Source organism: Cydia strobilella, chromosome 19, assembly GCF_947568885.1.
Source record: "Cydia strobilella chromosome 19, ilCydStro3.1, whole genome shotgun sequence".
NCBI lineage: Eukaryota > Metazoa > Arthropoda > Insecta > Lepidoptera > Tortricidae > Cydia > Cydia strobilella.
Genome location: NC_086059.1, coordinates 1084755 through 1110283, shown reverse-complemented (window position 1 = coordinate 1110283; position 25529 = coordinate 1084755). Strand labels below are relative to the sequence as shown.

Here is a 25529-nt window from a genome sequence, read left to right as displayed (position 1 = left end):
TATAATTATATTAATTATACGCGTGCGATAGAGATAGGAACAGGCGGGTTGATATACGAAATTGTTCGTGCAGCGTCCTTACTTTAGGTACTGTGAAGTGAACGTGGAGTACGCAATGGGTACAGAAAAAGAAAAACTTGCTAAAACATGAGTGTTTATTATGATATTAATAACATCAAATAAATAAATTAAATAATTATAAATATTCACTAAAAACCCTTTTATCCTGGCCACATACTCGACGAGTGGCATGGGAAGTAGGCAGAGACGTAGTGTGGCCCTGCATACTTTAAATACCACTCGTCGAGTGTGTGGCCGGGGTATTTGAAGATAGATATAACATGCGAAGACGCATCACGTCGTCGCGAATTGCCGGCGAATATATTATGCCGGCTGTACACTCGACGAGACAGACCGAGAACGAGAGTGTACATGATGCTCTCTTCTCGTCTCGTCTCAAGCTTCTCCGATTGGATCGGAGCGGTGCCGAGACTCGGCAACAGGTCTCGGCCAAGAGTGTACAGTCGGCATTATAATGTTATGTATAATGACACCACTTACAGACTGATAGAATAACAATCTTCACATGACAGATAAAAATATTCTGATAAAGTAGAATAAGAAATATGCGCACAGCGAGTAGATGATGATCTTGGCGGCCCAGTCCAGGTAGTACAATCTGAAACAAGTTTTTGATTATTTTTTATTTCTTCGTTATGTCTAAAGGGCCCTCCACACCCATGCGCGAAACGCGGCGTGAAGCCGCGACCGTGAGTGTGGTCTAGTTCGCTAATCATCGAAATCGACTCCACACTCTCGTTCGCGCCGCGATACGCGAATGGGTGTGGAGGGCCCTATAAATGAGGCACTAAAAGTGAAGTCACCCAAATACTACCTAGTGTCAGAAAGGGTGCCATGTTAGATATACACTGTCGACAAAGTGATTAGTTGTTGCGATCTAACTTGGCAGTTCCTAGGTTTATTAGGCGGGGTTGCCAACGCAACTCAGTTCAAAATTTAGGTCATATAGATCACCCATATCATCTGGCAACTTTTTTACATACTTACCTACATATTGCTAGAACATGGCAAAAAAAATCATCATACAGGTCATGGAGACTATATAAAGGAGCCAAATCTCTATGTATGAAAAGTGTCGCATCAAAAAACAGTAATTAGGCGGCGGCGCCACCATACACCGAAATACTACTAAAAACAACCTAAGTAATTTGGTCGGGTTATTTGTTGGTTCAAGTTATACTCATGTCCCAGAGCCTAACTAGCGCCACCGGAGAGACTAGGAACTATTATTTAAAGCTGAAAGTACGGACAGCAGACATAACAAAAACGGTAAAAACACTATAGTTTGTCAAAAGACTGTCTCATTTCAAACAAAGACAGAGAATCATACTTTGTCTTACACTAGTACTAGCATCCAAAAGAAAAGGATTAGTATAGTTTTTTTTGTCCTTATTTACTGACAATTTATTTATGGTTTGACCAACTATAATATATACCATAATTCTGAGTTGGCAACACTGGGTGGGTGTTTAACTATATAGTGGGTCAAGCAAATCTTGTCAGTAGAAAAAGGCGCGAAATTCAAATTTTCTATGGGACGATAACCCTTCACGCCTTAATTTTTTAAATTTGTCGCCTTTTTCTACTGGCAAGATTTGCTTGACCAATTATATAAACTAGGCAGATATACGTGTGGCAATTATTACCTTTTTTGCAGTATCCTGGCTTGTGGTAGAGTGGCAGGGTGCTCCTTGCAGCAGTACGTGCGGGCGCCGAAAATGTAGTCACGGATATAAGAGTTCCAGTTAACCATCTAACAAGAACATAGAAACTTATTGGTTTCGGAGTAGGTATTATAGAACAGATTACACATTTATAACCATTTTAGAAAGGCCGGCCACCTGGTTCCCGTCTCTAAAAAAGACGGCAAAGGGCATGGCACACTGCGTCCGATTCGCACATCGCTCCGAGCGGGATGTCGCTATAATACGCGCATAGCGTTGTCTCGCTCAAACTTCGGAGCGACGTGCGAATTGGGAAATGGAGGTGCGAAATGTTGATCTTCCATTAACATTTAGACAGAAAGGAGAGTCCATCCACGCCAAGGGCCTGACACTCTTTGATATAGATAGATAGTATTGCGATTCCTATAAGAGGAAAGAGAAAATAGTGCTTTGTCTTTATCACCGACCGGGCATTTATTCATGGTCAGGTTATGGAATCATAGCAAGGAGGCGATGGCGAAATACCGAAAATAAGAGGAAAAGAGAAAAGACATTGGACATGCAAACCGGATAAATTGCGTACATTTTATATGAACATTCTTTCTCTCACCCCCGCGGTCGCTCGGTGGCGCGTCTATAACTACTTGTATATAATGTGTCTATGATCCACGCTAAGTTTTCAGTGAAATATGATGCATTATCAATTTATCACAGCCAAGAATACCTGGCCGGTTTTGCAACTGCCAACTGCATTCAAGGGGATACAACTAAGGGGGCGTCCATTAATTACGTGAGGTTTTCAGGGGGATACAAAAAATGCCCCACGCAATTAATGGACTAATGGTAAGAGAATCATTCTGCGGAAATAAGAGATGGCAATTCAAAAGGAAATGTGATATCCAGCTTAAATGTAAGGTAACCTTGATATCGGTGTAGAAAGTGCCGTCGTCCTCTTTGGAGATGTGTTTCCGCAGCGCGAGGAAGTTCTCATTATGGAAGTGCCACTCATTCAGCCAGTAGTATTGAAATGTTTGCAGTCCGGCGCTGATGCGCTGCTGCATCTTCACCATACTACAACAACAATCAATAAGGGCCCTCCACACTCGTGCGCGAATCGCGGCGCGAAGCCGCGAACGCGAGTGTGGAGTCTAGTTCGCTAATCAGCGAAATCGACTCCACACTCGCGTTTGCGGCTTCGCGCCGCGTACAGCTTGGCAAAAAAAGAGTATAAATGGAACTAATTTTTTTATCATGGCAACATTTACTGTTTTCATACAAAAGAGCCGTCAAAGTGACTCGATAGTTGCCATATCGCCGCTATACTTACTCAACTTCGTATCTGCAACACTCATTTGATGACAAACACCCGTATTCCGAATTAAAGAAAAGCGACATTTCCATCAAATGATTGTTGCAGATATGAGGTTGAGTAAGTATAGCGACGATAAGCAAGACGTTTTACATAGACAGTGCCGCCCCTATTATTTTCTACTCTTTTTGCCAAGCTTTAGTCTGGAGCGGGCTATAGAAATAGATTGGTAGGCACAGACAGCAACACTCCTGACTATAAAGGGCATAAAGTCCACGACCGATGTCCAGTTAACACTTTGACAGTGTGGCCGATGGTACCGTAATAAAGAAAGATTCATTATCTTCCTACCGCTATCCCGGCATTAGACGTGACTTAGTTAGGGAGCCTGAGCCACATGTATTCGGTTATACGAAAACGCCTTATTGCAACTAGACCTAAGCCTAAACTAGGGTTATTGGGACGCTTAATAAATGGAAAGAAAGAAATATATATTTTGCATCGATAAAAAAATGGCGTGACAAGGAGACTAAATGGGGTCCCTCTGTTTGACATAATTATTGAAAGTCATTAATGTAATAAATAAATAAATAAAATCATTTAATCCAAATTGATCCATAATTAAAACATAATAAACATAATGATTGTCATATTATCATGTCATAATTCTGAAACTGTTAACTTTTCAGGATTTTCCTCAGGTTATCCTATAGATAGCTTATCCTATGGATGACGCAAATAAATAAATGAAATAGGTTAGGTTAGGTTTGTTTTATGGCAATCCTGAAAAGTTACGCGTTTCTGAGAAAAACCAAATTATGACTAATGATAATATGACAATCATTACATTATGACTTTCAATAATTATGTCAAACAATAGAGACCCGACTAAATACCTGCTCCACCACGCATAACGTAAAAGTTGAAGATACATACAAAGTCTTCTGTCCCAGCAGCAACAGCATCAGATCCAGCAAGTAAGCTGGTAGCAGGTGTGTGGACAGCAGCGCGATCTGATGATGGAGACGTGAGGTCTTCTGCGAGCCGCCGGGGTACCACAGGCATCGGGAGAAGGGAAACTCTTGCACGTGGACGCGGCCTGGTAGACGTTAATATTTGAACGCTCTGTAGGCCTAGCACATGATTGGCGCGACAGTATATCGCGGCGAGATAGACATAACTATGTTAATAAAAGAGGACACTGTCGCGCCAATCGTGCTAGCCCGGCAAGCCGAATGGGAGCGCGACAATATATGTATAGTGCAGTGTGGGGTTGAGCAGGACTGTAGTACCCGATTGATGTGAGATGTCGGTATTAGCGACATCATAAAAATAAACGGCTGGCACTGGCCGTTTGTCAAGTATTCGTTGATTGACCTAAGTTTGAACTTCCTTTTTTTTACTCTGCCCTGTCATACTATTCTGCCTCACTGTTCTGCATCGGCATGAGGTTCAAGTTCTTATTCTTACCCATATCGATCAATTCTCCCACGGTCACTGGGTTTCTTCTCGATACCGTCAAATTCACCACCTGAATTTCTTTTGGCCTGTAAAACAAATTCTTAGTTGTAGCTATATGGATTTCATTCTCGAAAGTTTGATTATAGAGATATATTAGTACATTACTATAGAGGCCGGGAAACGAAGAGTTCCAGGACAAGTAGATATAGATATAGACGGCCGAGCGTAGCTAGGCCGGATAGGGATACGCGGCCGGCAACCCCGTTTCTCGTCCGAGAATTGTAGTGCTTTTATCAAACTTGCAATGAAATATCCCATAGGCCACAATGGCCAAAATCGAGAAAAAACTGTCTAAAATTGAATTTAGCTTGAGCAAGTACTGTCGCGACGCTCTCATAATGAACACTATAGACAAGCAAATATACTAGACTACCATAATAGTCCAGAACGCCGCGACAATAGAAATAAATGGTATTGTACGTGAGGGTTGAGGAATGGTTAGTCCTACCTCACAGTCCAGTTGTAGTCTTGATAATCTGCTTCGCTCATCTGCCTTATGCACCATCTGTGGTTAAAAGGGTTTATATGAAATGACTCATCACTAAGTGTCTACCACTAAGTATGAGAGTTTAAACCTCTATCTTTTATGTCTATATGTTTCTAAGGATGATGGCATCTTCCATCAATCATAAATAAGAGTTACATAATATCTATTCGTTACTATAACATATATGAGAACCATCTTACCCGACCGGATGTAGGTTATATCGGCTACCAATGTACCCGCCCTTCGCAAAGGGTGTACTCAGTACATGCATAATACGTGCTGATAAAGGAATACCAAGCGACCGTAGTCATCTCTGCACTCCTGCACAGGATAAAGGAGAACCTAGCAGCCAAAGCCACCTCTCTCCTACATAATCTATAAATTACCTAGTCCGCCTTACCTAAGATGGGCTCCAAAGAACTTCCACGACCTTCATCGTGAACTCATAGGTACAAACTTACTGGATCCACGGATTGCCGCGTGGCAACCAGTAAGATGGCCTTTAAATTATAAATCAAGATAATTGTACAATAGTATAAGACAATAGATACAAAGCAGTAAACACTTAGCTTTCAGGTAAACCAGCCCATGTGGTCACCGACTCTGCGCGTCGCCTTTCTTGGCTTCTTGATAATAACACTTGATAGCACACATTATATCAGATCACATTATTAGATCTATCTTCTACTTCTTCTAATGAGAGAATGGCTGTTATTCCCCAAATATGAAAACTTTTGTCTCATCGAAATGTTAAACCATAGACAATATCTTATTTAAATCTTCGCGACACTGTCGAACCGATCCGACTTGACTCGATCGGATCGACTGTCGCGACACTGCCGACTAGACAGGAAAAATGACGATTTATAGATAGATATTCAAGTTTGATTACGTTCTTTCTCTCTATCTATTGTCTTAAGGTCTAGGATCTTTCCTCTTTAACTGACCTTAACTTTATCGTCATCAAGTTTCCATTTACTTGTAGCTTCCTTTAAGTGTAGTAAAGTTGGGATAAAAAGTCTCAGTCAACTTTATTAAGTATGCTTATTTACTTACTTACATATTCCGTAAAAATACTTAAAAATGTGGGTACTCTAATTCAATTAATACTTTCCTAGAACAAATACCCAACTTTGGTATCTGAACTATCTGACATTGTACTACGAACAACTCTGATTAAAGTCAGTCCTTCATTAACTAACTAATAGTCGTTTCGTCTGTCAATTTAAATCTCTCAGATATTCGCTCAAGGAATTAAATCGCGACCTCTTCTAATATGTATGATTATTATAAACACTCATCATTACCAGGATAACCACCATATCATCCTCTAAGTTTAATGTTGCTAACAACTTAAGCAAACTCAGTTTCCTTTTCTTAGTCTTGAAATTGAATAATTATATGTTATTAATTTATTATGCACATAAAAGTCGTATTCATCTCTATTTATCCAAATAATAACTCTGTATTGTACTTCTAACCCTGTTAGAACGTCACTGTTATCTCATTTGTTAATATTATGAATCTAGACTATATTCTAAATCCACCCTTGGCTTTATACTCTGATACGAACCCACACTGTCACTGTGGGTCTTACTTGATTACAATCGTACTCGGATATCTTACGGGTCTTACACCCATTAATACAAACATCGATGCCACAGCGAGCCTTACACGATACAGAAATTGCATTCACCGCCTCATGCGTGAATAAAACCATCGATGCCATAGCGGGCCTTACACGATAGGTACAGATTTTACTTTCACCGCCTCATGCGTGAGTAAAAACATTGATGCCACAGCGGGCCTTACACGATGTCACAACAAAGTAGCTGCTGCTAAATCTAGCAGTAGCTGCAGGAATCTGTCTTCTGTCTTTCCTGCTGTCTGTCTTGGTCTGTCAACCTCATTCGTTACTATATGGACTTGTCCTGCTTGGCAGCCCTCCCCAATAAAAGGAAGAAGGCAAGTAAGTGCACTTTCAAGTCGTAATCGTTTAACATTAATAACGAAAATATCTGACAGTCTGTATACTAACAAGACTACTCATAAAGTGTTATTTGAACACCTAGATGTAAGTATCATATTTATGAGTTTTATCTCCAAGAGTATATTTTATATTAGACGTAAATACTGCCCTTAGGCACTTCATATAAGTACATACACATGTACATGACAAACTCATTTAAATTCTGGCACAGATCGCTTTTGATCGAAAGTAACTCAAGACTTCGTTTTAATTACTTGTATAATAACAACTACGTATTACTAAAATATTTAGCCCACATAATGTCCCACTGCTGGGCACAGGCCTCCTCTCCAGCGCGAGAAGGGCGTGGGTCCTCATACTCAAGTAAAAGCACAAATAAGTTAGATTAATAGCCAAAGCGAAACTTAAAATGGCTCAGAACCATACATCTTAATTGTCGATTACCTACGTAATTACTGTTGTTCTTAATTGTGCCATTAATTCAGTGCTTAATATAGCGATTCCAATGTAGTTTTAACATGTAGTCTAAAATAACTGTTTCACATAGTATAAACATCGCTTACTCTTACCCACGAGACTAAAAAACCCGTTATGTTATTCTGTGGCAACATCATTTGCCTGTAAGCATATATATAATAATTCAATTAAATTACTATTTCAAAATCTAATTTGGTTACGAGAGTTTCCTTGATAGGTACATCAAACTTTAATTTACTTGTAACGATCTCCAATATTAATTCATTTTTATAATCGTTACTCCCGAAGTTGTATGCAAATTTCATATTCAATTTCAATTACGTCATATAATGTCTGCACAAATTCTCTTAATTTGTTTACTGAATATATTATCGTTCTCTACACATAAAGGCAAACTATATCATTGTAATCCATTACTGTTAACCAACGTGTTAACCAACGTGTCTGAAGTTAAGAACTTTAATGACATATATATTGTATATTCAATAATATTCATCTACTTTGCAAACTCTATTTTGCTAAAGTTCTTGTTGTAACACATTATATTGTTACATAACAAATATATCATCAAAGCGCGGCGTTTATAACCCAAACGGCCAAAATGTGAACTCTTGATTCGTTTCAATCAATCGATGTGAAACGCTTCCGTATGTCAACGTAGCTATTATAACATAGGTATCTCCTTTTCAAACTATATGACGAGAAACCTCACGTGCATCTGAGATGTAAATACATAGGATGTAAACGGCAATTCAAGAAAGTTTATAAGCAATAAATATGAATTGGTCAACAAGTTATTGCACTTAATACTAGGTGAATTGCTATTTCCTCAATTTCGCGGCTCGCACCGCTCTTGTTACGGAACCCATTCTAATAGAAATACTATAGGTATCTAAGACCGTAACATAACTAATAAGAATCACATCTTCCGTTTCTTTCATCATCATATTGATCCTTCATAAGGCATAAGGATGTCAGAAATTATGCAAAATTGAACTCTATCACTTTGAAACAAAGTTCTCAATCATGGGAGAAATATATTCCCTCTGTCTTACAAAGGCTCAATAATTCAACATATTTTTCTATGAATCGCTAGTAATCTTCAAGAGGACATCTTTCCCTTCTGGAACTTTAAAACCACAATATACTATAGCTTTGTTCTTCGAATACATTCGTTCTGAATCTGAATATACTATAGCTTAATTCTTCGACTTCATTCATTCTGAATCTGTATATACTATAGCTTATTTCTTCGACTACATTCGTTCTGAATAACATCACTTAATCGAATTTAATCTGTCGTGAGACATATTAACATCAAATAAATTTTACGGTAGGTACGCGATACACAGCCGTCGTGAACGCTGCTTGCACTGTTAGTGCTTGAGAAACGAAACTTATGCTCTCCGAAACATGTCGCACGAGTGACTAAAACAAGTGAGTCTAAACAGTATAGTATATTTAACATCATTTAAGTTGTTGCCATTGATTCTATTGCGATTGATTACTAAATATCACTGGCTAGTAAGTAAGTTTCAACCAGATAATGATTTTTCTTTTCATTTCATTTCATCTCTAAGTCAAATTTCTCATTAATTCTCTAAAGACTCTTTTAAATTCAAATTTTTACTCAATACATAGTTACTTAAATTTATCAACTTATTCTCATTATCCAAGTAACTAATAAAACGGATGAACATGATCTCCCTGCCACAGGTTGCTACCTGTGGCAAGGAGCTAAAATCCATCCGGGAGCTAACTTTACTGAAGTAATCAATCTGAATATTTAGGCAGAAGGAACATTTTCCATTCTTATTTTATTTATTTTTTCTACTTTCAAATTTGTGTCTTTTTTACATGCTCAGCAAAACATCTAACTTCTAGATTTTAGGCCAACTCTCTATTCAACAAATTTCATATCAGGATAAAATTTTAGTTAGTTGTATGATGATGATGATCTCAAATAATAGAAACACGCTGAAGGTTTCTACCTCTGCTGACTTGCCTTTGCTTGTAGCAAAGTACGCTACGCATAAACTAATTTATCACAATTATACTAATTTGTCATCAGCTTACAGTTTGAGCTATGCAAGAATGAATAGTTACCTAATTATTACGGTTAGGTACACTATAGTCATTTCACTTTCAACTTCCTTACTTCTGACTCAAGAATTACTAAGTAGGCATGTATTTATTTATACCTATAAGGTAAAATTTAAATTTATTAGGTATATATATATATATATATATGCTCTCTATATCATAAAGAAAACATAGTGAAGAACTAATCTTCTGTTATTAATATGATACTAATATATCACTTTCAAACAACCAACTGTAACAAGCAACTAGTTACAATTTAAATTCATTACATTATAAGTTCATGTATAATGCTAAACTTGTCGGTTATTTTACGAAATTTATTACTAATTCTCATTCTTCCCACGGAAGTATTCTTACATACTCTACACAATTAAACTTAACTTGACCAATTACAAATTTTAAGGTTTGTCACAAGCATTTGCGTTTAGTGACTTGTAAAATTAGGAATTATTTTCATATCTTTCATGTCATCATGCTCATAAGAGCTTATTGAGCTTATACGCCCATGCTCCTTTGAGCGCTATACGAAGGCATAATATTCGGTGTCCCGAATAATTTCTTGCATATGTCTAACGACTCAAGAGACTAAAATTTCCAATTATTCAATTAATCGTAGGAATTAGGAAAACATATATCCATACTTATTTGAATTGAAGTCCTTTTGTAACATTTCATGTCACGGGCGCGGGGCGAGACTTCTAAAAACTAATAAAAACAAAATTCGAATCGCTAATGTTCAGGTCCTTTGCCAACAGCAAATTAATAAAAAGTAATAAATTTTTAGAATTTAAATTTTCAACTATACACCGGACTTATTACAACTTGTGTATAATACTTTCCTTTATACAACAACTATTTTGACCGGACTAGAAAATAATACCTTTAATTTTCAAGCAAAGCCCTAACGGCCGACGACGATAACAAAACAATTATTCCCCGTAGTATCCACAAATAAACGAGAGTTTCATTTTATCAACAATCGCAATTTTTATTCAAGCGTCAAAAACGGTTACTCAAACGAACCTCAAGTTGACATATTCGCGGGCGAAAATAGCGCGAAGTAAATTTGACAAATGTCAAGATTGTCAGTCTATGTCCATGTCAAGATGTCATTGACCTCCGGCGGCTCGGTTGATTCCAATCTTTCTTAGCCCTTTAAAACTAAGAATGATATACTAAAGGTGTACGTTACGTACTTATGGGACATGTGTGTATGATGTTCTAGCAGTGACCTTTGTGCTAAATTTCCTTAACTGCATATAAAACCAGTGGATGAATCATACGTGCAATTAGCTGTGTTACTTAGGGAACAACAGAAACTCCTCTCAAATCGACCTCAGATCTAAACGCACTCAAATGATTGATCTGTTGTTCAAACAATACGCGATACAAGCCCCTTTCTCGAACAGGCTACCATCCGTGTGCAAACGTAGTACGTGATACCTTTTGTACCTTGGACAAACGTCAAAACTTTAAAATTTAAAGTGACTATTTAAAGTTTAAATAATCACTTTATCAACAAAATTGTTCTTCCAAATTTAATTGCATATTCTGCTATAGACACTCAAAACAAAATGTTAACAGAACAATTTCTTTTCACAACATTACTGTAATATTGAATATTAAACTATATTTTCATGACTATGTTTTTGTTTCATTTGTACCTTCGAATATCACCTTTCATTCTTTACATCATGCTGAATTAAAGAAATATACTGGAACACCAGACTGGTGTCAAATAAAATTGTCATTCCGTATATAAACATCCGTCAGCCCTTTATTCTTTAAATAGCATTCTATTTATGGTTAAGGTATGTATACCTTCTGATAATAATTGTAGGTATTATTTGTTAATTACTATTAGATAAGAATACACAATGCTTTACAAAATTTCCTGCAAGCATTAAGTGTAGGCAACGACTCTAGAAATTTGAAACTGTATATAAATGGATAATTTGTCCAATAATGCATTTTTTACTCAATACTTTAAAACAAAGTGTAAGAATATGGGTCAACATTCTATTTCAACATAACCCAAGTCGAATTCAGGCTTTACTCAACTTCACAAGTGAAAATTTCTTAAGACACTGTATCGACAAGCACGCTAACAACTGATAGCTTTGTTATTTTTTGTATTTAGCTACTCAGTGCAGCATATTGCTTTGTCACATTAGAATATGGTCTTACCCCTTTCTATAAACATTGTGAGAATTTAGAATGCAGTAACAATTTTTAAATGCTTATCTTATTATTCACTACAATCACAGCAAAGTACGACTTAGCTGTCCAAAGAAAAGTACATAGGGAATTCAAGAGTGTTATTCCCTGGGTCACCTTACTTACTTTCTTAAGGTACAATTCCCCTTAGCAACTTTATATTACATTCTAGTTATTATACTCTGACCAACATATACCAACTCTAGGGGCCCACAAGGAAAATTATAAAGGTTGAATATCCTTGCTACATGTAAATATTTTAGAACGAACTGAACAAGCTAGGCGCTACGTTTATCTATTACATACTGCGGTAAATCTGTATACCTTTGACTACTTGTAGGTAGGTATTTCATTTAATGTACATTTTCCTTCGCTTTATGTGTACAATCAAGAATATTTATTTCTTTACTTAATACTGTAGGTACTATGTACCATAGACCATGTATGGTCAGCAAAATACGTATGTTTAACACTTGAGTGTTTCTTGAAACTCCTGATGCTCAACTCTATAATTTAACTGAATTTATAGTAAATAAATTAACTGAATTTATAGTTTTGCAGGTATATCAAGGTAAGTTATGTACTATATAGTTTATCCGCCTACAGTCAAGCTGAAATCAAAGGACTACTTTGAACTCAAGAATCAGGAAAGAAGATGAGATACTCAAGCGTGTTGTGACACATAGAATAGAATAATCTTGACTTACTTACTGTCAGCATGTAATTTCAACAAGTACTAAAATGTTTTGTCTACTTCGGTAATAAAGTAGTTAGCTCAACTAGTTAGTTAGTAGGTAACCATCCTTATGTACGGACACATTTGTGCCGTTAACGGCTTACAACAATACTAAAGCGCAATAAAAAACAAATCTAGGCCCACTTCTCAGGTAGCATTTTCATTTAAATGTTACTGTCCAATTACTACAATCATGTAGGTATCTTAATGACTTGACATTACTATCTCATATATCATTGAAATTAAATTTATCTAGTGTGCTTCTCTGATACTTTGATTTATCTCTGTCCACTGTAATAAGTCAAGTTTGACTCTCCTTAGAAAGTTAGGTACACCTGGGACAAGAGAAATAAAATCAATTGATTTATTTGACACTAACAATCAGTACATGTAGGTATGCATAGCATAGCATGATGTGAATATCTACTTTCTAATTTATCAAGAAGTATTTTGACTATCATATTATTTTCAACAGAATTTAATAGGGTACATCTGTAGGTATGTAAAATTTCAATCCGTTTTGAGTCATACCTCATTAGTTAATTTGTGAATCTTATGTCGCTCTAGACAATTTCTTCACTATCAGTGTCTGTCGGGGTTCATAACATAGCTTTTTTGTCAGTCACTCAGTAATAAGTGCCATAGCAAGTGAACTTTAAGGCAATTTAGAAACTGATCATTTAGTACTTAAGTTTCATTACTTATTAATTTAGATCAAGCAATTGACTTAACAACAAAAATTCATTTAACTTTTGAATGTCACTACTTGTAATAGCCTCCCCGAAGCTACTCGTGAACTATCTAACCCATGAAGCAATGATAACAACACCAAACAGCCTCGGCCGCAGACTGAAAGATGCAGCGATTAATGCCTCATCCCTAAACTAATATTTCAAACAAATTATATTGAAACAAGCATTCAAATATTAGACTTTACAAATTTACTAGGTATTGACTTTTAGCACTTCCAGCCAAATGAGATTAAATTACATAGTCAATGAGTATCAATAATGAATTAACTCAATGTTACACTATACTACAAGTATCTACACTTGTTTATTAGTATTAACAGACTTGAAACTCAAGCAACTTTGCGACGCACAACTGTAAAGTAGTTAGAAAATCTGTCCGTCATCTCTCATAAAGTTTATAAACCACAAATGGTACTGGAAAGGTCCAAGGATCCAATCAATCCTAAATCTCAGCACACTTCACCATTTTGTCGCGACGCTCTCATAATGAACACTATAGACAAGCAAATATACTAGACTACCATAATAGTCCAGAACGCCGCGACAATAGAAATAAATGGTATTGTACGTGAGGGTTGAGGAATGGTTAGTCCTACCTCACAGTCCAGTTGTAGTCTTGATAATCTGCTTCGCTCATCTGCCTTATGCACCATCTGTGGTTAAAAGGGTTTATATGAAATGACTCATCACTAAGTGTCTACCACTAAGTATGAGAGTTTAAACCTCTATCTTTTATGTCTATATGTTTCTAAGGATGATGGCATCTTCCATCAATCATAAATAAGAGTTACATAATATCTATTCGTTACTATAACATATATGAGAACCATCTTACCCGACCGGATGTAGGTTATATCGGCTACCAATGTACCCGCCCTTCGCAAAGGGTGTACTCAGTACATGCATAATACGTGCTGATAAAGGAATACCAAGCGACCGTAGTCATCTCTGCACTCCTGCACAGGATAAAGGAGAACCTAGCAGCCAAAGCCACCTCTCTCCTACATAATCTATAAATTACCTAGTCCGCCTTACCTAAGATGGGCTCCAAAGAACTTCCACGACCTTCATCGTGAACTCATAGGTACAAACTTACTGGATCCACGGATTGCCGCGTGGCAACCAGTAAGATGGCCTTTAAATTATAAATCAAGATAATTGTACAATAGTATAAGACAATAGATACAAAGCAGTAAACACTTAGCTTTCAGGTAAACCAGCCCATGTGGTCACCGACTCTGCGCGTCGCCTTTCTTGGCTTCTTGATAATAACACTTGATAGCACACATTATATCAGATCACATTATTAGATCTATCTTCTACTTCTTCTAATGAGAGAATGGCTGTTATTCCCCAAATATGAAAACTTTTGTCTCATCGAAATGTTAAACCATAGACAATATCTTATTTAAATCTTCGCGACACTGTCGAACCGATCCGACTTGACTCGATCGGATCGACTGTCGCGACAAGTACCAGGGTCTCATGAGTTACGAGAAGGTGTCGTTGACCATAGGTTGAGCTTAGGTGTGTAAGGCTGTATGAAATTCCTGTACCTACATAATCTTCAGTCATGGCACCGGATACTACGGTATTTCCGGCACTAATTTGAAATTATTTTTACTGCAAGTTTGAGAAATAGTTATTTGTGCAACAAGAGAGGAAAGTTGGTTTTTCTTGCGAGTGTTTATTTTGAGTCCCGAGAAAACGAAAGATTCTAAGTTAGAATCTTGAGCGTAGCGAGGGACTCAAAAACACGAGATGTAAAACAACTGCTCTCGTGTTGCACACATAATTTTTTACCTCAGTAGTGAGAACATATTAAGAGGTTAAAATGTATTTCGAATTACACAGAATAATACAGAGAAAAAAAAAGTGAGGAAAGTCGCACCTTCCTCACTCCAGGGAGTGACGAAAGAAGGCTTGTTCGAGCTGCTGAGGTGAAAAATAAATTTTCCCCTCACTAGCTCGGAAAGTTGTCTTTTATCCTTCAAAACAAGCGGGGAAAAACGCGTTTTATCCACTAGTGGGGAAAGTAATTTGACCTTGGATGGAGCGTGTGTAGCTTGACAGATAACAAAACGTAAAACGCTCATGGTAATGGTTCGTTCGATATTAATTATCATTAAATAAATGGTTTGAGAGTCTAATAAAAAATACCAAATTTAGCTTTATTTAATGATTTTAAGTCATAAACCTTAAAATTCCATAAGAAACGTTTGTTATTTATAATGATGTTAAATATTATTCTGAACGCACAAGTTGAGTCGATGCAATTTCAAAACGCATCGTTGACATTTCATACGTCAGAAATGTCAACATTGTCAACAATTTTTTTTACTTAAAAACTTCTCGGGTAAAAATACACAACTTACAGAGTTTTCTGTTATAATTTCGTAAAAAAATTAGTGATTCCAGTGATGACGATGATCTAACGTCTGTGGATGTTGCACTTTCCTCGCTATAGTGAGGTGAAAAGTTTTGTGTTACACACGGGTGCAAATGTATTTTACTTCTCGTGTGTTGAAACACTCGCGGGTAAAATACAACTTTGCACCCTTGTATAACAAATAACTATTTCGTAGCTGTAGTGTAATGGACTGTAGACACTCACTTATTGGTCCCCGTGTTAAACGCGGCCAGTATACACCCGTTCACCACAAAGTCCACCGGAATGATGTCGCACGTGAGCGCCTCTTTCGTGAATATGGTCCGGATGGCGCCCTTACCGGCGCCCACGAGGAGGCCGGTGGGGCCGTTCAGGCTGTCCACCCAGCCTGGGACGGGCTCTTTTAGAGCTGCTGCCACTGAGGAAAGGAAAATATGTTTTTTATGATATAGCAGGCAAGAACAGACGAATTGCCTGATTGTAAGCGATTACCACAGCCTATATACCTACCTACAAGACCAGAGGGGTTGTACATAGAGGGAGTGCCTATAAGATGCATTTAAATAGTAAATATCTATAACTAAATTTAAATCTTGTTCAAACGCACTTACAATTTAATTTTGACAAAGGTATCAATTCATTGATTTACATATTTTAAGTATATTTATAGTAATTGTAAAATACAAACTAAGTCTTTCTCTTATGTAGTTAATAACCACGGACCTATTTATATGTTATTTTGTTATGAAACTATAGGTCTGATCTTCTTGTCTTTAAACTAAGTTCATAAACTATGTATGACTGTTTGTTTCTGAATAAATAAAAAAATAAAAAATAAAAATAAGACACGTGTTCAGGAGTGACAAGACAGCCTTCATTTAAATTTAAAAGTTTTGATGTATTGTAAATACACATTAGAGACCGTACATAGAAGAATTGGACACGTCATATTATTGACACTTTACAGTACACCAAAATCAATAGAGTTTACACACGCTTCCTTGCGCATTGGTGTGTTTTCTCCTTGTGATTTCTATCAGAAACTTTAACCTGACATTCTGACCTGTTAAATATGGGGCATTTTCTATGAAAAGGGACCTTATTGTCGATGGCGCTTACGCCGCACAGCGTCGCGCGGCATTGTATTTATATCGGAGCATCGTTTATAATGGCGTAAGCGCCATCGACAATAAGGTCCCTTTTTATGGGAAATACCACATATGTATAACTTGTATTTACCGTGTAAGTGTAAGAGCTGTGGTTGCTATTTACTGTAAGCTTATATGTGAAATAAACGAAATTGAAATTCGCGTGAAAAAACAAGGCCCTGTGCTATCCGGTGCCTTTCACAAAATGCGACTGCTTTATTACTTTAGAAGTGTAAGTGAAAACAGAGTAACTTATACTAGAGCGGTACTGTCATAGTAAATTTTGTAACCCCAGTAAATTCACTGCCATCTGTCGACACACTTTAAAACTAAAAATAAATATTTATGAAAATACGATAAAATGTATTTAAATATGGATAAATGATTTTTTTTATTTGCATTAATTATTTTTATGATTTTGACCCATGTTCATTCACTGATATGCGTTAAAATTATAAATAACAAACGAAACCGTCAACGCCCTCTATACGAGTGTAGGCCAAAACTAGTGGCGCCCTCTGATCGAGAATCAAATTTTCGTGATTTTCCAGGCACGTTTTTTCCTTAGACTGTATCCATCTATTACGGAGTTATATCTATCTTTGGTGAAAACGATGATTTTAGACTGAAAATAAATCAGGATGTGCATCACGGAGGAATGTAATCGAGGCTCTTCTTCAATCCCTAGAAACTCGTGCGCAGACTGTATGTCTAGCCTCAACATTAACGCTTTGATCGCCAGACGCCAACTGACGCGCGTGGCTAAAGCCCTACAGTCCAATATCAACCTTCGTGCATTACGATAAGGTTGAAGTTAACGCGCCGCACTCGAAAGGGTTGAGAATGGTGTTGGCAACTGTCAAAGGTTTGCAGAGATGGCGCCATCATAGCTTGCCCCTTTTTCTATGAGATTTGGCTGAAAGGGCTGGCATTCAGGGCATAAAAAAAAAATTGACACAATTCTAGGGATTGACAGGGCAAGGTATGCTGGCGCCATCTGCTAATTATTTCGACCGGCCAACCACATTGAGAACATTGGAAAAGTTCCAGCTACTCACCAATAGAGGGCCTCGCTATGACGATGGGAAACTTTCCTTCGTACTGCGCAACCAATGACTCTGCCAGCGACTTAGTGTATGCATAGGTATTCGGTTGAGGGTGTATCAGTCTGAAAAAAAGACATTTAAAAAAAATGCATTCAAATATTGTAGATAAGTATGAAAAGAAGAAATGAAAAGATCTATACTGACGGCAAGATAAACTTACGCATTATTATTAATTCTCTGATAAGTAGGCCTAATCTAAAAGGGTTTATCAAAGGGGTTCACCAGCGATCGTAAAGGGATTCGCGACAAGCGACAGTAGAAAGTACTGAAGGCAGGTCGTCTGGTTATACACCAAGCTTTTTTCGATATGTGATTCGCTGTCATTTTAGGAATTGATAAGGGGTACGCGAGGTAGGTACTTAAAAAGTTTGAGGTGCTCTATAAACCATATTGCAGTAGCAATATACTTGATGCAAAGGTTGTCTTAATAGGGGATATTACTGCAATGTTCTGCCACCAGAGTGTAGCAGTAGCCCGTTTAGTAAACCATAGAGTAACTTATACATACTGTGCCTTCTTTAACAATTTTATGACAAGTTTTCAGAGATAATAAAATATGACATTGATGCACCAAGGCGGTTTGTTTGCAGAGAACCCACCGGGAAACGCGAATCCGAAATTTCGCTATCTGCCTCTTTATCGCTCGAATATGCAAGAGTGACAGAGATAGATAACGAAATTTCAATTTTCTTGTTTTGTGATAGACCCTTAGATTGTGGTAGTGGCGCCCCCTGCGCAGTTTCACGTAATATTCCCTATTTAGTTGCTACCATCATGACAGTTTATGTGATTGAATTCAATGGGGTTGGCCGGTCGAAGTGTTTAGCAGATGGCGCCAGCATAGCTTGCCATGTCAATCCCTAGAATTGTGTCAAATTTTTGTTTTTTCAATACCCTGGATGCCAGCCCTTTAAGTCAAATCTCATAGAAAAAGGGGCAAGCTATGATAGCGCCATCTCTGCAAACCTTTGACAGTTGCCAACCCCATTGACCTTTAAACAATAAGAGTATATAATAAACCTTTTATTGCAACTGAGTTAAGGTCTACTCTGAGGTCTGAGGTCTGTGGGTTGTGGGTTCTGGTCTGAGGTAAGTTAAATAGTGTTTCTATTAGTGTTAATTAGTACATACTTTGGTTGCAAATGAGCGAGCGACTCGTCGTCCATCCACTCAATCCATCTCATGACGTCGTGTGGATTATTAGTGGTCGCGTACACCCTCTCCTCAAGTTCTGGTAGCTCGCAGTGGCAGTACGCTGTAGAGACATGCACGAATACCTGTGGAAGGGAGTATGTTAGTAATAGTTCTTACGAACAGATACTTATCTCTCAAAGAAAACGCAAATACCTACCGTTTTGATACCTACACAAAAATACAATGGAGTGACCTTCAACGCGCCGCTCCCGGCACCGCGCGCACCGGCACAACGCTAGGGTTGCCGACGCTTCTTTTAAATACTTAGGTGTCTTAAGTAAATATCTAGCTATAAATGTGTCGTAAAAACATTACCTACATCTTTAAAACAATTTAATAGTACCTACGTAGCTTGTAACTATCATAAAAATAATAACAGTTGGCTGAGAATGTCTACTTACTTTTCCTCATCCGTCGAAAGAGGAAAACTATAGTTTTTATTTGTTTTGTTGTTTCTGCATCCATTCACACTACAAGCTATGTTATTTGTTTGTGACGAAGACATTTCTTTGGCATAGCGCGCGGTGACGTACGTGCGTGAGCGCGTGTGGCAACCAACTGGCTAGCTTGAGTCCCGCCGGCGGGAAGCGAGTCGTAGGTATAAATCCGAGCTCGCGCAGAGAGTTCCATAGGCCTGGTGATGGCGTTTATGTACACCCGCTCCTCAAGTTCTGATATCTCGCTGCGCTAGTACGCGGTAGAGATGAGCACACATTACTGTGAACCCTGCGTATCAGTTATAATATAATATACTTATGTTAAGTTTGATATATATACTAAAGCACTCCCTAGGGAAAATTTTGACAATATTTATTTTGCATTGGCAACCTACCTATACCGAATTTAGTGCATAGTGTTGCGATAACCTCGCACGGTTCACGTTTAGACTATACGGTGTGTCTCACTGCGCGATTTCGTCGCGTTGCTATAAGTACCTGCGGCCGCCTCAATTTTGAGGTTTTGCCATAGTAATTGCCGCACACCGCTATGGAACGCACGCCTGCACGCGCTTGCGCCGCCTTGCGCGTAGTGTTCGCGTTTTGTTAGGGAGTGAATCTTCTGTACCTATATTCTGACCTATGTACACATAAAATGCAATAAATTATTTGGGCTTGAGATAGTGCTGGTCAGGCGTATTCGGCATACCCTGAAAATGGAGTTTGAAAAGCTGTAGGTATGGCTCCAATACCTCAAGCTGAGTCATGCTCTCTGTCAGGTCTAAGACACGCTGGGTCCCACGTACGTTGAGGGCAGTAGCATCCTTGATCGGCATATCGAACCTACAACACAACATACATTTTAAATTAAGACTACATACTTGATAAGCGAAAATCTAACCTCAAAATCTGAATTTAACCCCCTACGCAAAAAAGAGGGGTGTTATACGTTTGACGATAGTCTGCCTGTGGCATCGTAGCTCTCAAACGGATGGACCGATTTCGATGCGATTTTTTTAAGTGAAAGCGAGTTTCCTTGCGGAGTTATAAATAAATAAATATTATAGGACATTCTTACACAGATTGACTAAAGTCCCACGGTAAGCCCAAGGAGGCTTGTGTTATGGGTACTCAGACAACGATATATATAATATATAAATACTTAAATACATAGAAAACACCCATGACTCAGGAACAAATATCTGTGCTCATCACACAAATAAATGCCCTTACCGGGATTCGAACCCAGGACCATCGGCTTCACAGTTCTTAGCTATGTTTAATAAAAACCGATTCAGCAGTTTGAAGAATGTCAGCTCTTTTCCAAAATGTTTAAAATGTGTAGGGTTTATTTCTAATTTAAGAGTTATATCGGGTTTTTCCTGTAACAGGAGCATTAAATAAACTGGAGGCTGTACTCCTCAAACTGACCAGCATTTGTTCAGCAACTTTTAAAAATAACTTGTTTTGATTTTCATTACACTTTAAAGTTTATTCTAAGACGCAATGTATTGCAAAATTTGTTATGTGTAAAGGGTGACAAGCAACGTCAAAGACACAGATGGTAGCGTACATTGAAAATAATATCTAATTAGTATGAAAAATTTCATAATTTTTAAAAGTGGTTAAACAAATGTTGGTCAGTTTGAGGCGTACAGCCTCCAGTTTAATTTATTGCTCCTGTTACATGAAACACCGTGTATATTACCCTTTTCAATCAAAAACTCGTTATCTTATGCGAACATATATGCGAATTGTCAAAAGCATCATCGTATGTTTATATTTCAATAAGGAGTTTTTTTTAAATTGAATGAAACAAAACAAATGCACAACTGTTCCATTTGAACATGACTTTTTATCGAACTGAATAGGTACCTACTACAGCTAGGACTGTGAGCCTTACAAATTTATCGCATCTATCATTATCATGTTTCAACTCTCACCTCACGCAAGCCGCACAGTGGAAGATGATCTGGCACTCGTTCCTCAGTTTCTCGCGGAGATCGTCTGATATTCCCAAACCGTCTGCTAATATGTCTCCAGGGACCAGACGTAGTTTTCTGAAGCACTGTGGATTCTCTTCTTGAAGACGGTTGAATACCTAAATGAAACAATTGAAGGAGATAAATGAAAAATAGTGATGGTTTAAAACATATTTAAGGTATATTAGAGTTAAATGATTCACGGTTAGTTTCACTAGACTTATATTGACCGGGATATAGACCGTGATTACCTTTTGTATTATTTGTGAGCTCCCGATATTTCGACGCAGTTACATGCATCATGTTCACGGGTGACTGAAGATAGCGGGTGGGTGTCAAAGTTGTGTAGACAGCGCTCTGTCTACCCTCGTTCTTGCGCGTCGGCTGCGTTCACTTTCAACGTTAACAACGGTCGCGTTCACACTCGTTGGTCTGTCCAAACACACTACACTCACGGTGTCACTGCATGGCGTGAACATGATGCATGTAACTGCGTCGAAATATCGGGAGCTCACAAATAATACAAAAGGTAATCACGGTCTATATCCCGGTCAATATAAGTATATTTAAGGTATATGTTATTTTCAAGTTTAAAAAAGTTATTGAAAAGGTATACAGGTAATATAAGAAGTACTAGACCATTAAACCGAGTTCCTAGCTATAGTAATGGGTGTCAAGCGTTTTGCCTTGCGATATATTGTGCCCAATAAAGGGTCATTAACTTACTGAACACTTGAGAAACCCTTTAAGCCTCTGGTCACTGCTCTGCCCCTTCTTATCCCTCATCAGCAAGTATATCGCCTCCAACTCGGGACAGCATCTTAGAAGTTTCTCGACTAAAACCTTGCCGAGGAAGCCGGTAGCTCCCGTGATGAAGATGCTCTTTTTGGCGTAGTAACCAGCTACGCTAGGCGCCATCGTGGATTTATAATAAACTGAAAAAGTTTACATACAAATTTTGTGAGACACATAGGTATATCTTTATCTAGTAAGATTCTCATTTTTTAATTTGAAACTGTCTTTTATTGTAGTTTTATAGTTCAAAATTAAATTTGATTTTGTCCTTTTATGGACGGCGGGACTTAGGAGGATATATACAGGGTGAAATTGTTATCTGACCATACTCTGAGGGGTGGATATTATGTAGGTGATGCTGAACAACTTTTATTATGGGGCCAACCCCGAAATCGCAAAAAAAAAATCTGCTGTTCTATAGAAAACATTGAATAGAAATTCACCGAAATGTATGAAACGGCAGATTTATTGTTTTTCGCGATTTCGGGGTTGGCCCCATAGTAGGTAAAAGTTGTTAAGTATGACATACAAATTCACCCCTCAGTTTGGTCAGAGATAACAATGTCAACCTGTATATCTGTAGAGGATCTAAATTATTAAGTTAGTTATCGAAATTCGACTGTGAATCATTTAGGTATATTTTAATATCACTGAAATAATTTGTTACAAGATTAAAATACTAGTTTTGACGTGGTTAGGTAGCATAGGCATACTTATTATATGGAGGGGTTGCAAATTTTGAGAATAACTACCGCATGACTCAATATTGTTTGTCTGTAGATTAAAAAAATACTTACGATGGAAAATCGTCCGCCACTTCAGTGAAATCGTTTAAATACGCGAAATACCGTAAAAAATAATTATTTAAAACAAATAATATTACTTATAAGAAACGATTTTGTAAAATCCACATTCATTCAACACTTGTGAACTGGGTAGACTGAAAAAAATATCACGTCAAATCAAAACTAAATTGCGCAAAATACCCACACATAGAAAAATATAAAATAATGCAAGTATGCGAAATCAAATATCGATTCTCTACAATAATATTTTTGTCACAAGACGATTTAAAATATTATTTTCCTCTATATGTGGTATTTTCTATAAAAAGGCTTATGCCATTATAAACGATGCTCCGAAATAAATACAATGCCGCGCGACGCTGTGCGGCGTAAGGTCGACAATAAGGTCCCTTTTCATGGAAAATGCCCCATATTTGCTATATTATTTAGGTAGGTACATCAAATGTGAGTAGGAATAAAAAACATGAACAATTAAAAGCATTAAATTATGCATATAAATGTAATATCGCTTGTAATACTAGAGGTTAAATCATTTGCATTTTATTAAAAGTTATTTTGGAACTTCATTTTCACCTCAGCAGCTCGAACAAGCCTACTTTCGTCACTCCCTGGAGTGAGGAAAGTGCGACTTTCCTCACTCCAGGGAGTGAAACAATGTAGCTTTTTAATTTAGTGAAGGCTATGAACTTCATACTACGGTACGGTACGGTCCGGTCCGGTCCGGTCCGGTCTCGTCTCGTCTCGTATCGTATCGTATCGTACATATTATAATACTTTTTTTTTCTGTTTACTCTGTGTAATTCGAAATACATTTTAACCTTTAATATGTTCTCACTACTGAGGTGAAAAATTATGTGTGCAACACGAGAGCAAAGTTATTTTACATCTCGTGTTTTTGAGTCCCCCGCTACGCTCAAGATTCTACCTTAGAATCACTCGCTTCGCTCGTGATTCAATTATAGAATCTTTCGCTTTCTCGGGACTCAAAATAAACACTCGCAAGAAAAACCAACTTTCCTCTCTTGTTGCACAAATAACTATTGCCTATTCAAAATACGTGTTTCGATAAATATGGCCACTTTGATCGCTACTATATATTGGATGCTAACTGTACTTACATTATAAAATCTATTACTTCTTTGACCGCGGCGGCGGCTTCTTTGATCATACTATTATGATCTTCTCAAATGATTTTTCCGTTAGACGTAAAAATCATTGCACGCGCTGACACAATGGCACGCGCTCAGATGCAATGGCCAACCGCTCGCATAAAGGAAATAATGGCTTTTGTTTAACAGATTAGAGTCTTGCGAGTAAAAATCATTTGAGAAAGTTCATACTATAAGTGTGTGGGATTTGGGTAAATATAAAAAAAATATATTATAGGTATAAGAAATTCTTTATTGCACAGGGATAGGTTACTTAAATAACAGGAGAGGAGACAAGCTCGGTGTACAAACTGTACAATCAGCAGCAGAAGTTGCTAAGCAGGCGAGGTGTCCAAAATGATCTTGACGCGACTTTATTGTTGAGAGAATAAGAGCGTGTCCAGGTAATTTTGAACACCTCGCCCGCTTAGCAACTTCTGTTGCTGACTGTACTATACAATCAGCAAGAACATAACCATCGAACTGACACTATTCTATAGACAAGCGTTTCTAAGGGTTCCATACAATCCAGGGGTTACGTACTATTTGAAGGGTTTTCACCTTTTCGACGCCGTGTCAAACACAAAAGCAATCATCCAGACGCCACGTCACCGAAGTGCCAAAACTGAAATTGACCTTTATGCATATGCACGTAGGTCTATGTCGCTCTGTGGTCTATGACCGATTAATCGGTCTTTGGCGTTGAACCTACGGTGCGTATATATCGGTCATTGGCATCCAAAAGGTTAAAACACAAGGATTCGGAATGTCTAAATCTGTATCCTCCATTTCGTTGATAAACTTTCTTACAATGTTTCACTTCACAAAAAAAATATTTTCATTGAAGCCTTTCACCACTTTTATTCTTATCATGGCACGATTTTATTTTACACTTTTTTTACTAATGAAATGACATTTTTGACATTTAAAAATGAAAAAAAGTGTGTGCCACGATAAAGTATATAAGCAGCCCTTGGATTCAATTTAAATGTACTTACGATTTATTACAAGAAATACGTTATTTTTATGAAATACAAATTCCGCAAAAGAGAAACGGAAAGTTTATACACAGTTTCTCTTAAATTTTTACAATTGCAAGATTCCGATAAATTACAAGATTGGTGCAGTGACTATAATATTGTATACAATAAAATGTAGTGTATATGTAGCTAAAACATAAGAAAACG

General features: G+C 37.5%; 1 protein-coding gene across 1 annotated transcript; it reads right to left on the bottom strand.

Moving 5' to 3' along the window:
• Positions 1 to 147: 147 nt before the first annotated feature.
• LOC134750033 (putative fatty acyl-CoA reductase CG5065) lies at positions 148 to 23322 on the bottom strand. The gene is made up of 13 exons (XM_063685113.1): positions 23186 to 23322; positions 22320 to 22528; positions 21555 to 21712; positions 20364 to 20454; positions 19112 to 19257; positions 17933 to 18042; positions 15952 to 16144; positions 13934 to 13990; positions 4525 to 4601; positions 3991 to 4153; positions 2666 to 2816; positions 1728 to 1834; positions 148 to 679 (listed from the first exon to the last, which is right to left on the bottom strand). Exons 2-13 carry the CDS (start codon positions 22509 to 22511, stop codon positions 583 to 585), a joined length of 1542 nt encoding a protein of 513 aa, XP_063541183.1. The 5' UTR covers positions 22512 to 22528; positions 23186 to 23322; the 3' UTR covers positions 148 to 582.
• Positions 23323 to 25529: the final 2207 nt, after the last annotated feature.

Coding starts and splice junctions, on each gene's coding strand:
- LOC134750033 (XM_063685113.1), bottom strand. CDS start 22,511: ATGGCGCCTAGCGTAGCTGGTTACTACGCCAAAAAGAGCATCTTCATC. Junction 20,455..21,554: donor CACTGTGCGGCTTGCGTGAG/GTGAGAGTTGAA, acceptor GTTGTGTTGTAG/GTTCGATATGCCGATCAAGG. Junction 680..1,727: donor GCCAGGATACTGCAAAAAAG/GTAATAATTGCC, acceptor AACTTGTTTCAG/ATTGTACTACCTGGACTGGG.